A 17164-nucleotide genomic window follows, 5' to 3' on the forward strand; every position below is an offset into this window, starting at 1 on the left:
GGCCCCAATACTGAACCCTGGGAAACTCCAGTGGTGACCAGCCACCAGCTGGATGCAACTCCATTCACCATCACTCTCCGGGCCAGGCCATCCAGCCAGGCTTGAAGAAGAGCAAATGAAGGCCAAATTTCACATGTCCACACACTGGTGGTACAAAAAAATAGCTAAGTCATTGTGTCTTAAACTTGAAAGACAATTGATGAAAGAAAACATGGTCCAGATGATAAAGTGCAATTATTATTTCAGTTGTGCTAAAAAGCTTTCCAGTGCTGTACGTTTACTTCTTGGTGATTTCATTCAACTTTTAATTATGCTTTTTGCTTCTGTCCCCATCTTTCCAGTACTGTTCAGTTTGCATCTCCGTAAGTCGCGACAGAGTACGCTGAAAGGCAAAGACTTCTTCTTCTCCTGTAAACATGGAGAGTCCTTTGGCAGAATCCTGCATAAATATACAAAAACAGTACCACAGAACTGTGAGAGACAAAGCTGTACTGAAGTGCATCCTGTATAACTCCTAAGGCTCTGTGCTTTACAGGCTTTGACAAAACAAGACAGCAGCATGGCACCAAAAAATTAAAACTAACGTCCAAAATTAAAGAACCTATTTTAGCTAGGTAATCCTCTGAAGGAACAAGGCAAAAAGAATAACTGGGTTTTAAAACAACACGATGACATGTTAACCATCTGTTTTCTCTTTTTTTTGTTGACTAATTGCACACTGATTTAAACAAATTATTTAATAATTCATTAACAATAGCTAGGCTCTAGGGAAAAAGAAAAACAGATAACCAATATGCAAATTAGTAATGTCTGTAAGGACTTGTAAGGCTGTTCTAGATAATCTAGGAAGAGGTAGAACAGACCACCTTTTATTTCTGTATTTTAAATGTAGGAGCTAAACTTAAATCAGTATTTTCATACATGACTGAACAGATACAACGATTAACATTCAAAATGACCCTAAAACTTACACAAAATGGTTCTGTATATTGTGACATTTTCTTTTACTACAAATAAATAGCACAACATGTAATTATCAGAGCAACAGATACACTGCAGAAAAAGCAGCATATCACCTGTTAAATGTTTTCTTGGTTCCTCTTCCTAAAATGCTGCTGTAATTATGAATTTATTTTGAAGCCAAATTTTGTTACAAAAGGGAGATGATGTTAATATCATGTACCTGGCTCAAGTCCAAATCATCCATCAACACTCTGTTGTCCTGTTGCTCACCGCTGCTGTGTTCCACCAGGAACAAGCTTTCGAGAGGAGTCACTGCAGAACAGATAATACGCACCTGAGAGGAGGAAAACAGGCAAAAATATCAACACTTGGGATTTACAGAAAAGGGATAAAATACATGATCTGTGGAAAGCAAACTACAAATTATGTCATTGGGGGTTTTTCCCAGGTATTTTTCCTTTCCCTTATTAGCACTGCTGTTACAGATTTACCTGACTTAGTCATTTGGAATATTAAACTTACAGGATCTTTTTCTCAGTAACAATTCATGTAACTTTTACTCAGAGAACAAACAACTGTGCTATTAAATACTCAGAATATCTGCTATAGGCAATGAGTTAATGATAAAGTTTACTTTCTACAATATAACAGCTATGTAGTAACCAATGCCTTCTTTTCACCCATAGTTAGATTCCTCCCAGTAGATAGGTGCACTGCACATGTATTTCCATTTAAAGAATGTTTAAATTCCAAATTTCCCAGAAGGCTGAGTGAAGTCTTTCTTTCTTTCATCTGTGCTATTCCAGTAAAAGTTATTTGCTAGTTACAATAATGATGCTGTTTCCATGTCTGCTGGGAGGAGATACAATGTGCAGTGAGATGTGCTATCTCGGGGGGGCTGGAAGGAAGACAGACTGAAATAGCACTACAGAAGGAGACTCTTGTTGAGAGCATGAAGGCAAAATGTTTGCATTGTGGACAGGTATCCACAAATACTCTCTCGGATATTTTTCCCAAGCAACTACTTTTGATGGGAGTTTAACACTTGTGTTTTTCCTGTGGAGGAAGTAATAGAAAGTGACTGCTTGCAATTCTTAATTACAGCACATGGATAGAGCGAACCACCCCCCTATTTCTAACACATTAGTTTAATACTAGTATATCCTCTTAGAAACTGTCCATTTCCAAATCATAAAGCATAAAGAATCTGGCTGATTTGAATAAGACTACTCATACACTGAGTTCAATATCTTGCTGAATTGGCGCCTTTCAGATCAGCAACCAATGCCAGAACATTCTTGAAAAAACCAACCTCAATCAATATTTCCTGGCCACATAAATATTTAAACGTGTGCAAATATAATAATGCATAAACCAGGGTTTAATATCTTGCATTACTTTTAAAAATATCACCTAAAACAGGAGCTTTCCTTTGTTTTAGTTGTGCTGATTTTTATTCCATGATTGAAACCTCTGTAAATCCACATAAAGTTCTGCATTTATCATTACTATTCCATGAGCGATTTTGCAACCTGGTGTAAAGCCTACAGTAACTGTTTCCTTTACACTGTAACTGTGCTATTAACTCCTCCTTCCTGATCAGGAAGGCACTGATTCCTGACCAACTGCCCATACAGATTAAAATCTAAAAAACTTAAATTGACTCCAGCACAGTTCGCAGCACAATCTTTCATTATTAAAATGACATGGCTTCTGTTGTTTTCCCAAGTTAGGAAAGAAATAACATCCCCATTCAAGAAAGGCAAATGAGCTCAGGTTTATATTTATGCTTAATACTCACAGAAAACAAAAAAACCCCACCCTGCTTTATTTGCCTTTATTGCAATGGGGCCTTTTTTTTTTTTTTTTCTGAAGCTGGAACAATGTTTCTTTGCAGTGCTAGTTCATTCTGCCTATGTTTTCCAAACCATTACTACAGAAAGCCTTACTTCAAATCAATTGTAACAGTCAGGTTTGAGGACTCCCAGTATTATTCCTATACATATAGGAAAGGTTTGGTTCTCACCTTATGCTCATAAAAGGTATCAATAAGAGTAATGAAACGACGAGCTTGTGTCCTTTTTACTATTGTAAGAAGTGGTATGTCACGAATGAACACTGTGTCAAAATGCTTTGATATTTCCAAATAGTCACTGGCTCCAAGAGGCTGAAACAAAACAAACCATAAGAAATGGAAACCCACAATAGGACACATAAACACTGTATCTTGATATACTACAATTACAGAAGAGAGCTGTAAAGTCCTGAGATCACATTCTTACTTTTGTTTCTTTGTATCTCACTTCAGGAATGCTTTCATTTGCCCTGAGGGACATAGGTACGTATGGCTGCTCATTCATACTGTTGGCTTTACATGAAGTGTTTCAGAGTTAAAAATATGGCTCTTCTGCACCCTGACAATGTTATGATCTCTCTCTGACAATCTCAAATAAACTAATCACTATAAACTGTAATCCATGGAAGAAAAGACATAGTTAAGCTGTGATTTCAACCTAAAGCATACATAATTTGAACAGGTAGTAGGATGCTTTCCAGCAGCAAGATTTTTAAATGCAAACACATAGACTAGTTACTAAATCCTAAGTAGACCTGCATTTAGTTCACCCAAGATTAACCCAGACTGAATAAAAATTGTATATTCTAAGTACCAAAAGCAAGAGGAAACAGACAAAAATACAATTTTGCAGCAGTTCCTTTGTTCGTGGTTTCTCTTGTAATGATCAAATAAAAATCTTCAATAAGAACTTATTAGTTTCTCTTTCTGTATCTAAACCATCAACAGAAGATATGTACAAATAGTAGTAGCTCATTCAGGGACATTAATTTAAAATTACTTTTTCATTTCATGATTCTGCAAGATCTATCCTATCAGTACCACAGGCAGTACTTTATCTTGAGCTGTTAAACTTTGTACTCCTGAACTCATTTCATCAGTTTTAGTTGTGTGAATACTTCAGTAGCTTGGATGCAACTACTCCAGAGACCAAGACTGGCAGCGTTTTGCATGATAACGTCATGGCTCCCTTCCCAGCTAATGAAATGTGCCGTTACCAACAGTATAAGGCACTGCAATACTGCTAACATTATAAACCAGTAAATAAAAAATATTTTCTCTAACCGAAATTGTTTGACAAATTTGCTGTAGGCCACATGTAACTTCTCTACTAGAGCCCTTCTGCAAGAAGTTATTTTCAGCAATTATTAATGGCTGTCCAACTTTAGCTTTTGTTTAGATGCTAGAATAAAAAACTTGTAGAAATGGTCTCTACAAAAGCACAAGGCAGTGAAGCCCTGATGGCATTCCAGAAATTCTTCTGAAAATTAATGGGAATAAGCTAACCCCCCAGGCAGATATTAAAGCCTCTGATGCTCAGCCAGTTCTCCCACTTGCAGTCTCATGAATCACCCTGCTTTCCCATTTCCAACCACACAACTTCACTGTAAAATCTAAGGAAAAGAATTATTACAAAAACATTCAAGTGTTTCTAACAATGTTTAAGAGCAGTACATGCTATATCCTCTCCTCAAAATTGTATTTACTGCTCGTTTTCTCCCTCCATTTCAGTCCCCCACTAAAAGCAACACCACTAGGATACTGCTGGAGATTTAAGATTAGTGGTAAGCAAGTAGTTCAGGTAACAGTAATTTTTATTCCATACTTAGGACTGGAGTATTGTTAAGTACAGAGATCAAATATGCCTGTGTATGAGTACCTGCGAGAGAGAACAGCAGTGATCTCATTGTACCTGAGAAAAGAAAGAATTTCTCATGTCTCCCTTTAGGTAAGAAATTACAGACATCACTGCTATGCTGGTTCATTCTTTTGTCACACGAAGAGCCCAAGTGCTCTTCTGCTGAAACCCAAAACCCCGTGGAATTATTCTGCCCTGCCCCAATGTGATATACCTTTCTCACCCAAACCATATGAATACACCCTCCTCATCTCAAATACAAAGTATAAAATATTGAAAGCCAATTCCTAAAATAAATAAACATATTAATAAAAATGAAGGGGTTCAACCTTTTGCAAAACAGGCAAACTTAAGTGCCCAACTGCTCAGCTATGCTTCTAAGAACTTTGTGGATATCCTTGGTGGATATCCAAACAGGAAAATGAAAAACCTGAGGAGCTGGAGGGAGGAAATAGGTGGAGGACAAAAATAAGGCTAATGCAATTCAAATGGGAAGAATGGAAGATAGAATACTTATATTGCTTTTCATACAGACATAAAATCACAGTTCATAGAAGGTTATGATATACATTTTTATCACAATCAAACAAGAATTCAACCTGCTTCAGCAGTGCAAAAAGCAAGCAATTCAAGAATTCCTCTAATTAAGGACATAAAAGGCAGATCATTTCAAGCTGTAACAAGAATTTCTGAAACACCTACCCCAGCACTAAGTGATAATATTCTGTAAGTGTTGGCAGAAACATGCCTTTAGAGACTCCAAAATCTTACGCTTAAAAAGATCTGAGCCTAGCAGCTATATGAGTATTTTGACAGAGTAAGTTTGGTACCTCCCTGCCAAGATTCAAGTCTGATGAGATGCAACTGAAATGCTGAGTCAGCTATTCTGATATTACATATGGCTCAGCTGGCATCAGCTGTAGTTCTTTACATAGACAAGTTCTCAAACTCTCTGCTTTTGGAGTTTAGAGGCATAACCCTGGGGACGAAAGACAAAGCTTTTAATCTTGTTCCCAACATGACTTACTCTAATCTTGGGAAGTCTTTTAATTTTCTTCTGCCTTACTCTACTTACCATAAAAAGAAGGAACCACCAGAAAATTTGTAAATGCTCTGGGGACAGTTTAGAGTCCTTTTCATATTCCTCTAACCTTGTTATTGGCCTAACTTCCATGCTGCCTGTAATTGCTTCAAAACTCTTCTAACTCACCAGCTAACTCAAAATGCTCCAAATTCAGGAGACCATGATGCAAAGACCCCCTGACAGCTTCTCAACTCACGTTCTCACTGTCCTGCCAGCCCCCAGAACAGGCATGATGCTGGCACAAGCATGCACATACCAACTCTGTGCCACATAGGAAAGAGAGACAGAGGAAATGGGCTCAAGACCAGATTACGCCACTGCCAGGGGTTCTGGATGTACAGTCCATATACAGAAACTCCATTGAGGAGCAGATTTCTGTTGTTTCAGCAGCCAAAAGCCCTCCCCTTTACTGTACTGCCTTCAGGCCTTTTTTCTTCACCTTGCAGCATAGGCTGGGTCCTGACTGCCAACAGCACGGGCTTAGACTAGGTGAAAAGACTAGTGGCAAATTATTTGAGACACATAGCACTATCCCCTCTATAACCCTCCAGGGCTGAAATTTATTTTATGAATTTCATCCAGTTGCAGAAAGTATATTATTTTAGTCAGTAGCATCTGAAGGTACTTCTTCCTCTGAAGTTGCTAATGAAGCCACAAATCCTCCTAATATTGATATATATATATGTAATCCTCTTACTAAAAGTTTAGCCTGATTAATCTCATCCTCTGAACAACATTCTAAAAATAACTCAATTTGGTGTATGTTTCTGGTACTGTCTGATCTCTTTTGTTTCATCAACTGTTCATCAAAACTCAAATTCAGAACAATAAAACATTTATGTAATAACTGTCACCATTTCTTACCAGTTCTTTCACATGCTACAATATTATTTTAAAAACCTGGAAACACGAACAGGTAAGAACTTTTCTTATGATATTATTGTTCCTGCATGTGTATATACAGTAAAACTGTTGTGGATTTTTGTCATTAACTCTGATGCCAGGAGTCAGTATTCTATAGGCATCGCACTAATGCAAAACACATTAGCACTATCATGGGCTGTGCGCTCCTGACAAAGTGTTTCCTCCACTTCAGCCTACTTGACTGAGTTTTCACTTTCATTTGTTTTTGTTTCTCTGTTTCCTTAATGCATTTTCAGCTGCCATCATCTCTGCTCAAGTAGGATGTTTATTATTTGGAGCCCTCTGTGGGCTGTTTTAAAAGTTAGTAGTCTCCTGTTTCTATTATGTAGTTCATTAAATTATAGCATAAAGCATCTTTCTACTTTGTTGACTCATCAGTGACACAGTATATCATCTTTCAAAGATTGTCTGAAGAATACAGAATGCTTAAGATACGTTAGAAAAAGATATTTCATCTCAAGACAAAATAGGTTTTGTTGATGTTGGAAGATATTCCAGGGCCAGTTCCAGTAACATCCTGAAGAGTTGTAATTGACAATAACTATAATTTACTGCAGACACCCTAACAACCAAAAAATTACTAAAACCAACACACAATTTAAGACCAGATAATATTTACAAATTAGACATTAAGCATAAACAAAAAACTATAGAGCTCTGTTGTTTCCAAAGGAGCCACACACAATCATTACTGAGTCTGATAAAACAGAGAAATACTACTTGGATAATATTTCAAGACCATAATTCCAAGAAAGGAACAGAAAAACCTGAGGCATGATCTGTAATGCAGCAGCATGCTGAAGTTTAAATAAAAATGGGAAGATAGAGCATGGCTAACTGGGTTAAAAAATGTAAAGATATTGATGGCAGTGCAAATCATAGAACCATAGACCAGTTTGGGTTGGAAGATACTTAAATATCATCTAGTTCAACCAGTAGAGCAAGAATCTGAGATCTGTAAACCCTGGGGTTGAAGGTATTTTCTGGATCAAGTATAGCTCCTTACTATACTTCTTACCTGGCAGAAACTAATTTTGCTTGACCTTACAGCACAAGCTTTTAGTCACATTTCTCATAGTGGAAAGTTGTTTCAGAGCTTTGCTCTTCTGATTAAGAAGATGATTGCTCCTATGTTCAGTCATCATTCAGCACAACCACTCCTGCCTTAGAAGAGCTTAGAACAGTGACAGATATCCATACTGACCCTACAAAAAGTGAGATGTCTCAAAGACCTACCTATCAGCTGCTCAAAGCTGGTTGCAAAGTGGAAGAACCACAAAAGGCATGTTTCTGCTCCCAAATTTCCACTGCCAAATTTCCAGTTCCAACTCCAAAGTATGGCATTTGTCAGTGAAATGGTCTCCAAAACAGAAGGCTTAAAAAATTCATATATCTATTTAAATATTGACACTTACTGTTAAGATTTCAAAACCATGGTCAAAAAACCTTTAAAAAAAGAGAAAGTAGTACACTTGGGAATTTAAGATACAAAACATTGAATTAAAAAGGCAACCCTTCAAACTACAATCAGCTTTTATTTGGGTATTCCCTTGTCTATAAAGTACAGGATCTAAACCCTCAAGGTTTATGCAGCTTTTACTGAAGGGAGTGCTTTCTAAAAATTAAGCTCTGATACACATAAAATATAAAACAGGAAGGAAGTTTGGCTAAAATTATTACTGTGTTACAATATTTCCACCTGAAATAAGTTTCTTGAGTTTCTTTTATAAAACATACTTGTGAGTTAGACAAGACAACTTTTTTTGGGGTATAGAAACTGATTACATTTCTAAAGCAGATGTAGCTAATAAATGACAGGCTCTGAGTCCAGAGCTTAAGCTGCAAAAGCTGATCTCTGGCTGGGAATAAACCTAAGATCCTAAACCAAGGAAAACTATGCTTCTAAAAGGTTACTGAAAATAGTGCTACCCATGCTATGTTTATTTACAACTACACTTGACAATCCTACAATCCTAAAAATGACACCAAATTATACAGTGGATAAATTTAGCAGTTTTTAATGAAGGTAATTCCCTCAAAATGATTCAGTATCATTAAACTGCAAATGCAGCTTAGTTGTGTCATCATGTAGGGGAGACATTCAGTTGACTTAAAGACAGACACTTGCATTTCTAAATCACTTGTTGCCTTTGAAAATTGTGACTTTTTTCTTTGCTTTTTTTTTTCTTTCTATTTAAATCTTAGTTGCATCTTTCCTTTTGAAGTGCAAGCTATTCAAGTCAGGAACTACATCTTCCTCCTGGTCTGCAGAGTGTGCCTATTGCAATGGAACAAGGACCTAACAAAAACTGTTTGCCAATTATTTGTTGCGTTAATCTACACAAAAATTGTATTTTGCCAATTTCAGAAATGCTGAACAACTACTAGAGAAAAAAATCACAGTAGGATAACCTTTTCCAACATAGATATTGATATTAAATTTATTTTCCTAGCTTTCACACTGTTGTATGTTTGCTAATGGTTAGTATCATATTAAGACACTGTTCATTGGTACTGGGCAGTTGGATGAAAGGATCTATTTGACTACCTAATGGAAAGACTATAGGATGCACGAACAAAAGTAATTCAAGCTTTGTGAGGAACAGGCTCACGTGTTTGGGCGCAGAAGGCAGCCGGCGTTCCCGGCAGAGGGCAGCAGCTGCTGCGCACAAGCGAGGGGAAGACTAAAAGGCAGCACTGTGGGGAAGACTGGATCTCTCGACTCCCTTAGGACCTGGAAGATTACACATAAGGCACACTGTTGTCTACATTGTTTATACCAGACTCAAGCCAAACTGTCACACTTATCAGTTTTCAAGTAAAATTTTAAAAGGAAAGTGAAGACAGAGGACTGGCAGAGGGTGATTTTTTCTAAGGCATAATGAACACTGACCTTTCTGTGTAAACACAGGGAAATGGGATATAACTTATATTTGCAGGATTGCTAGTTTATATAGAGATATTTTAAAACCAAATTGATATGTACATCTTATTTTAAAAAGTATTTGTGTGATCTTTCATTCACACACTAAATCAATGAAAAAATTAACTAATCATGTTTTGCAAGAATCTAACTCCATTGGTAAGTGTATCCCTCATTGTATAGACAGAGAAACTGGCAGAAAGAAATTAAAGGCCACAAAGAATGGGGAAGCTAATGTTAGCATTGAAATTCTACAATAAATAAGAACTATGAGTCCCTATTCTGCCTAGTGCCTCTCCCAGCCTTCTCTGGCTACATTTTTCATTTTATGGGGCCTTAGAAAAGGTGATAAAATAATAAACATTTTCATGAAAACCAAGCACAGTCCTTCCTGGATGACTTTGCTGGAGAATCACATTTACAGGGCTCCATTCTAGCGAGTAGACAGCTACTTTCATGCCATGACAAACACTATCATGTGCCACACTGCCACAGAAACCCTGGAGTGTCAAGTCTACAAAACTGCTTCTCATTTTGCTCTAAAGCAACCAAAACAGATCAATATCCTCTCATCCAGCATCTTGTAGTATTCCACGTGGTCAAATAGCCAGTAAAGAAAAAAAGCTAAGTGTATGCATTTGACATTAACTAAGTTAGCTAAAACTTGGGATTTTCCTCAACTGGGAATCTATGATTTAAAAAGTGATGCACACAATAGTTTGGCAAGTCAACAGAATGTCATATCAGCATTGCACACGATATATTATCTGTATTTTATTGTTATAATCATGAATGGACAACTGGCAATTATGCATTATTTTAGACAGAATTAAGTCTTTATATTCTTGATATGAAAAGGTTTAATGCAAACACATGAAACAAGAAACAAAAGACTGTAATATTAGAAAGGCACCAACTCTCTCTCTCAAGGCCTTCAGGTACTGATTAAAAAGCAGCTACTTTGAAACTTGTGCTTAAGGTAGATGTTTCAAATAGTATCAGATTATCAACTGCTGAATTGCTATATTCATCTATTATGTATTATCTGACATTTCCTGAAATCATGTGATATCAAAGTGGAAAATGTTTTAATATTTCCCTTTAAAATAGAATTTTGATTTTACTTTGATGAAGGAAACATCAGTGAATTTGAAGAGGTTTTACAGGCTGTTCATATGAAATATTTAATTACAAAAGTCACTAAGTAATTGTCTGAGAAATTTCAAACACATTGTCTTAATCCTACACCAACAAACATAGATTTCTAGGTCTATGTGATTATCCCTCTGGAATGCACTGTAACAATTACCCAAGACCAGACTAGAAGACACACTGTTGCAATGCAGTGAAAGTAGAGTCACTTGTGTGATAAATTATTTCTCAAACATAACAAAAGCATCTATGCTTTCACATTCTCCATTCACCTTGACTCTTGCAAAACTTAAGTTCTTTTTTCTGGAACCCTTAGGGGTTACAGATAGCCAAAGGAATCAATTAACCAGGTTTTGAGTACAACATTGTCCACTCATGTTGCACCCACATGAGCAGCAGTTTAAGACAGTTTCAGAAAACTGAAAAAATAATGTTGCAACTACAAGATAATATTGCAAGAATTGAGTGTAATCAAAAATAATTCCCCCAAACCCCAAAATCTCTTCATTACACTCACTTATCCCTCTACCTTAAACTAAAAAATATTTTGTAGTTATGAACCAAATGTAACAGAGTTTAACCAAGTTAATTACATTAACTAAATCAAATTAGATGATATTTTGAGTTGTTCTGTCAGAAGATGTTGACAGTGTAATCTTTTTCACATACACACACACACACACTCACTACCTTGTATTTACTAGATGGGAAACATGTAAACAAGATTTGACATCCACCTTCCATGACAAAACTAGTTTTCATCTTGAAACTTTCCCATTCTGAATGGATGCCTCAAACTGACTTCATATGAACATGCATCTCTGTGTGAATGGAAATTTACTTGTAAAAGTTTCAGTCAATTACTGTATTTCTGAGAGTAACTTAGTTACTTTCTGACTAATTTGCTCCTCAAATTACTTTCCTTTAGCTCAATGAGAAGTTCTAGCGCTTCCATGACATAGACCAAGGCATGCACAATTCTGAAGAAAGGTTGCTTGGTACCAGGGAAATGTCCTATATATGTCCCGTGAAATCCCCCTCGAATCCAAGGAAGTTACAAGCCTTGGAAAAACTCAGTCTGAACTGACTGCAACGATTCATAGTAGACTAAGTATTACCTTTGAAAAGCATGAGGGGGCTGAGAGCAGGTTATACCTCAGGATGGACTGGGGACATTCCCCTGACAGCTGCTTGAACTTGTTCACCACATGTGCAGGGGCAGTGACACAGCTTCCAACGGGCAGCAGGGACCGACTCTCACATCCTTAGTTTCAAGACAATTTAAGACCAGAGGAGATCGTGAGGTACTTCAAGATCCTCCATTTTAGAGACAGCTAAGCCTAAAAACTAGTATGTAGCTCAAACACAAACACCTCCTCCTAAAATGACAGCCAGTTTTGACCTGAAACACAGTACAAGGAGGCTCTGCCACTCTCTTCACTGTTTCAAATGTGTGAACAGGTGCTTTTCCTTTTTTATTTATTTTTTTTTAATTTGGATCTCTCTGTAGTCTCTGGGTTTTATTATGCTGCCTTCTGCTAGATTTAGGATCCTGCTAATACCTGAGGGTTTTTTTCCCTGTGAAAATAGCTGTATGTTATAAAATCAGCTTCCAGTCCTCTTTTTGATAAGCTGAAAAAAACTGAACTGTAAGTCTGTCATCTGAGTGAACAAATGCTCCAGCTCAAATGATTTGTGGTTTCTTCAACAGCCCTGTCAGGTTTTTCAATGTATTTTCTAAAGTTTTCAGGCTAAAACCACACCTAACATTCTGCCATCAATTTGAGATGTTTCTAAAATTAAAATAAACTTCCTACCCTTCCATTTATTTCCACTCTACCCACCCTAGACGAAATAAGGTCTAAATGCTCTAACACTGGACCAGAAGCTCCTTTTGAGCTGCTTGTCCATTACAATCCTTAAATCTATTTCCAAGTCACTTTGCCTAGGGCACAGTCTCCTCCTCTGTTTGTGACTTGTGTTCCCAATTTCTACCTGGAAACTGTGTGTTTGCTTAGATGTAAAAAAAGCAAAACAAAACAAACTCTCTTGCCCAAAAAAACCACTTTCCCCAAAATCTCCATTCAGATGAGAAATAAATCACACACAGCATCCTTGTATTCATGGCTCTTCCCCCCAATACACACAGCACTCTGTATTTACAGCAAATTTGTATTAGCATTTATGATATATTCAAAGCTGCTGGGGAAAAGAACTATTCTATTTGGCTTAGTATAAAAATATGCTTATTAGAATGCTACACTCAACCACAAACCTTCAGTAATAATTCTTTTTATATGTTAGTTAACTAACATAGCAATCCATTTAACGAATACTTCCTTGAGACTTACCCACCATTTGGCTTCAACAAGAAGGAGCAAATACCTTGTAGCTATGTCCCCTACAGATTTGTGCTTTATACTTCCACAAATCATTCCCACTTCCCATTCCAGCTTACTGGAATATATATGAATGACTTTATACTTCCTGTTGTGTGGAATGTCTCCTGGCTTTGGGGTATTTTTTGCTATAAACCACTGGGGCACTCTTCTGGATCCTACCTATGTCTTCTGTGACATGAGTGGGAGCAACTCTGATGGTTTAAAAAAGACACTACATGTCTAAGTTTTTCCATCAAAAAGTTAAAGACTTCACAAAAAAAAGGAACATGGTTTCATGGTTTGACAGCTGAATTCTGATTTTTTCTTTTGCCTTTTAGGAGATTTTAATGGCAACAGGGTGGTCAAACAGAGCAATGGGGCAGGCAAGATCCTAAATGCAGCTTATACCGAGGGGAATTTTCTACTGTTGCTATGAATCACTACAAAAGTTATGATCATGAAAAAAATCATACTGGAGGCAACTCAAGCCTCCAAATTTAATGCACAATTCCAAGTTCATGACTATACTTCTCTACCTATAAAGGGAGCACAGTGATACCCCTTACAAACATACTAATGTAATATTTATGAAGGTACATCAGTGAACTGAAGAGAAAAATCATGGCACAATAAATAACTGTATGTAACAACTAAAAGTAGAAAAAAATGGAGGCATATACAAAGAAAATAAGCGATGACTGAGGAAGCTGTTAAAGAAAAACATTTATTTCTGCCATGTTGTCTTAGTTATAAGCATGTGGTTGTGCTGTTAGAGACTACCATAACACATATGCAGAAGGCATTTAAATCAAGACACCATGACTTCCTAAGTCCTGGGCAATCAATGTAAGCACAGTGCTGGTAAACAGTGTTTAACATTTCATAAGGATTCTCTTTACTTGTTCTGAGTGCAAACCAAGCCCCTCAGCTCCATTACGCCAAGAAGACCTGAACTCCACATAATACTTGAAGAGGATCAGAACCTTCAGACCCAAAGTAGTGGCCATTCACATGTGACCTATCAGAGCACTTCTACTTAGAAGCAACCTACCATCCCATTTAAGTACATAAGGCATTTACTAGACTAAAGGATTTTAAAAGTACCTGCTGACAGCATCACTTCCAGATATTTTAAGAGGCACAAGGAAGAAAAAGTCTCACACCTTCTAGTGAAAAGCAAGCTGTTCTACCCATGACATACCTCCATTCTTACAAATGGCTAACTGGTTTTGTCTGAAACTGAAAACCAACAGTCTAAAACCTACAGTCTGAAACTTAACCAGTGAAATTTCCATCCAAATAGTTATCAACTTGGTAGCTACAAGGAAGTGAAAGCACAATGTTATCACCAAAAGACTAGTCAGCATCCTGAATCAAAAGTGCCATCAGCCCAGTTTAGGGTTGTGATCATTTAACAATAACTTTATACATCAGTAGAGAGGTCACTAAGTACAGTGCAACTCCTGGGGAACTGTCTTCCAACCCACTGGGGGTCATATACAAACAAAGCTTTCCAGGGATCACATCCCACATGTTTAAGTAGAGAATTTGGCAATATTTACCAAAATCTGGCATATTTTGAGAAGTCCTGGGACTGAACAGCCCTTGTACACATAGTTCAAACTAAGGTATGCAACAACAGTGTTACTGTAGTGGTGCCAGGATCACTATTCATTTGCTTGAGCATCAACTTAAACTCCAGATTTTAAAAGCAGCATTTGAATGCTATTTACATACTGATATGTTATGACCACTAATATACCAACAACAATGATGTTAGTCCAGGTAAATATTGCAGTAGGATTTTTGAAGACAATCTGTGATACACCTAAGAGTGAATTTACTGTATCATTAAAAAGAAAATTATTATTGTTCTTTTGCCAAGGGTGCAGGTTTTTTCCTGTTAAATTAAAAATCTTTTTGCCAAGTTAAAAAAAAGTCTTTTTAATTTAGTTCAACTTGGGAAAATAGTGAGTTTGTGTGTTTTGGATTCTTTTTTCTTTTTTTTTTCTTTTTTTCTTTTAAACTGTGAAAAGTCTGAGCATTAACTGATCTAGATTGGACTGGGTACTTACTCTGTCGCATAGCTCTTCAAACGTGAAGTCTGCAATGGTTCCACACGCTTTATTCAGCCTCAGCTCTCTGCCTTGCACTTTTAGAATCCTTGGTCTAGTTACTATGGGAACATGAACAAAGACTCAATCTTCTCTGGATAATTACTATAAAATTCATCTCTTACAGATAGGAAATGCATAGCTTCATGAATAATAGCACATGATTCAACACATAAATTAGACAAAATGCTGATACAATGACTGCCACTTGAGTGTGGCATCAACCCATATACAGCAATGGAACTTATTAATTGGTCAGTGGAGATTGGGCATTGTGTTCTAAATGTATTCTCTTTCAAGAGAAATTAACTTACGTACAATCATTTTGTTTCTGAGCCAGCTCATCAAACAACTTATCCATGACAGCCTCCACATCAGCTTCACTTGTGCTACAGTGAAAAGAATAATAGAATATGAAATTAATAACACTTGAAGCCAACATCAAACAGCTGCCTGAGCCTGCTTAGCTTTTTGCCCATAAAAAAAGGGAACAGGATGTTATGCTCTAAATACAAACATTACATTTAGAATACACTTAAAAGTAGAGAATATTAACTCTCAGGTAGATGATTCTGCCTTATTTGCATACACTGAAAGACTTCTGTGTTCAAGCTGTTTCCAGTAATGAGGCAATACAGACAGAGCAGATCCATTAACACTATGTGTACACAATGAGAAAAAAGGCTTCTGGCTCTATCTTGCATGCAAAATAAGAGCAAATAGACAAGGCAAGGCAGTCAAGCACCCAAAGAAGTATTCTTTGAAATTCCTGAGAGGGGACTTTGTGAAATTAAATGCTGAAGCACCTTCTTCTTTTTTTGGGAGGGGTTGGTGTCGAGGTCAAGTCAACTGATTGTATTGATCTAACAATTTGCAAAATTAAACTGTGAAATTAAAAATACCAGTATAATTTCTGTAACAGTAATTTTATCAGTTCCCCCCCCAAACTCTGTCCCCAAGACAGAGGGTGAAAATGCAAAATACCTGTGCTGAGAGCTGAACTTTATATTCATCTTCTGGTTGACACAAGAATTATAACTCAGTCCAATCAGAGAATTTTTTTTATCACTGAATGGGTTAGAGGGCAAATCTTTCCATGTCTCATTCTTAGAGATGGATAGATACAGCCAGATAGATCATATTTCTAGCTAAGAACAGTAAATTAATGCTACTGTAGACAACAAACTAAAACTAGGATATATAATGCTTCATTGACCTTTGTACAGTCTCTTTTGGTATGGAAGGTCTATTGCTTCATACAGTTCTAGGCACCCTCTATATGAAAAATGAAGATCAGCGAGTGACACAATTACTCTCCTTATTAGGCCTTAAGCACCTTAAAAATACTAACAGCAGAACTGAAATAACTACTTTTTAGCTCAAGCTTAACAATAACAAGCCTTGTAGATACAAAGAATTTGGGGGAAAAGAAAACCCACAAACTTCTGTAAATGTAGAACACTTTGAAAAACCGTTTCTGACTAGCAGATGACATAAAATTCTACAAGTTTCTCTCAACATTGATATTTGCATGCTGCTTTCCTCTGACAAAATGACAAATGAAAATGAACAGACAAAACCAGAAAAAAGACCATAGAAGGGAGGAAAGAGTGTATATATCTGTATCAGAGAGTATGTCCATATGCATGCATATCATAATCAAAAAGTTCGATGGAAAGGCTACAACAAGAAAGAGCTGAATATGATGCCAAGGTGGAGTGTTGCACCTAATTGCCAAGAAAGTTTGTTTTGAAAACAGACACCCGAGACTGAGATCAATGAAGTTGCTTTGATCAGGCATCTTGTAATGGTGCTACACTGATGGCTCTCAGATGAGTATGAAACAGCTTTAAGCAACTCTCAGTTGCACACTTTAAATGAAGACAAGACTACGCAAAATATGAAGCATC

At 36.9% G+C, this 17164-nt stretch overlaps 1 protein-coding gene across 3 annotated transcripts in view; it reads right to left on the reverse strand.

Moving 5' to 3' along the window:
* Positions 1-215: 215 nt before the first annotated feature.
* The window catches only part of AFG1L (AFG1 like ATPase), a 57060-nt gene continuing 40111 nt past the window's right edge, over positions 216-17164 (reverse strand). For 2 of the 3 annotated variants that reach the window (XM_029962810.1, XM_029962808.1), the window contains 5 exons: positions 15573-15643; positions 15216-15316; positions 2990-3130; positions 1184-1297; positions 216-439 (listed from right to left, as the gene is read on the reverse strand). In XM_029962810.1, coding sequence (XP_029818670.1) covers positions 305-439; positions 1184-1297; positions 2990-3130; positions 15216-15316; positions 15573-15643 — 562 coding nt within the window. In that variant the 3' untranslated portion in view covers positions 216-304. Of the gene's footprint in view, positions 440-1183; positions 1298-2989; positions 3131-8016; positions 8060-9296; positions 9419-15215; positions 15317-15572; positions 15644-17164 lie in introns of those variants that run through there. The other variant, XM_029962811.1, reaches the window with a different exon arrangement.

This window comes from Manacus vitellinus, unplaced genomic scaffold, assembly GCF_001715985.3.
Source record: "Manacus vitellinus isolate BGI_N305 unplaced genomic scaffold, ASM171598v3 scaffold_4_pilon, whole genome shotgun sequence".
Lineage (NCBI taxonomy): Eukaryota > Metazoa > Chordata > Aves > Passeriformes > Pipridae > Manacus > Manacus vitellinus.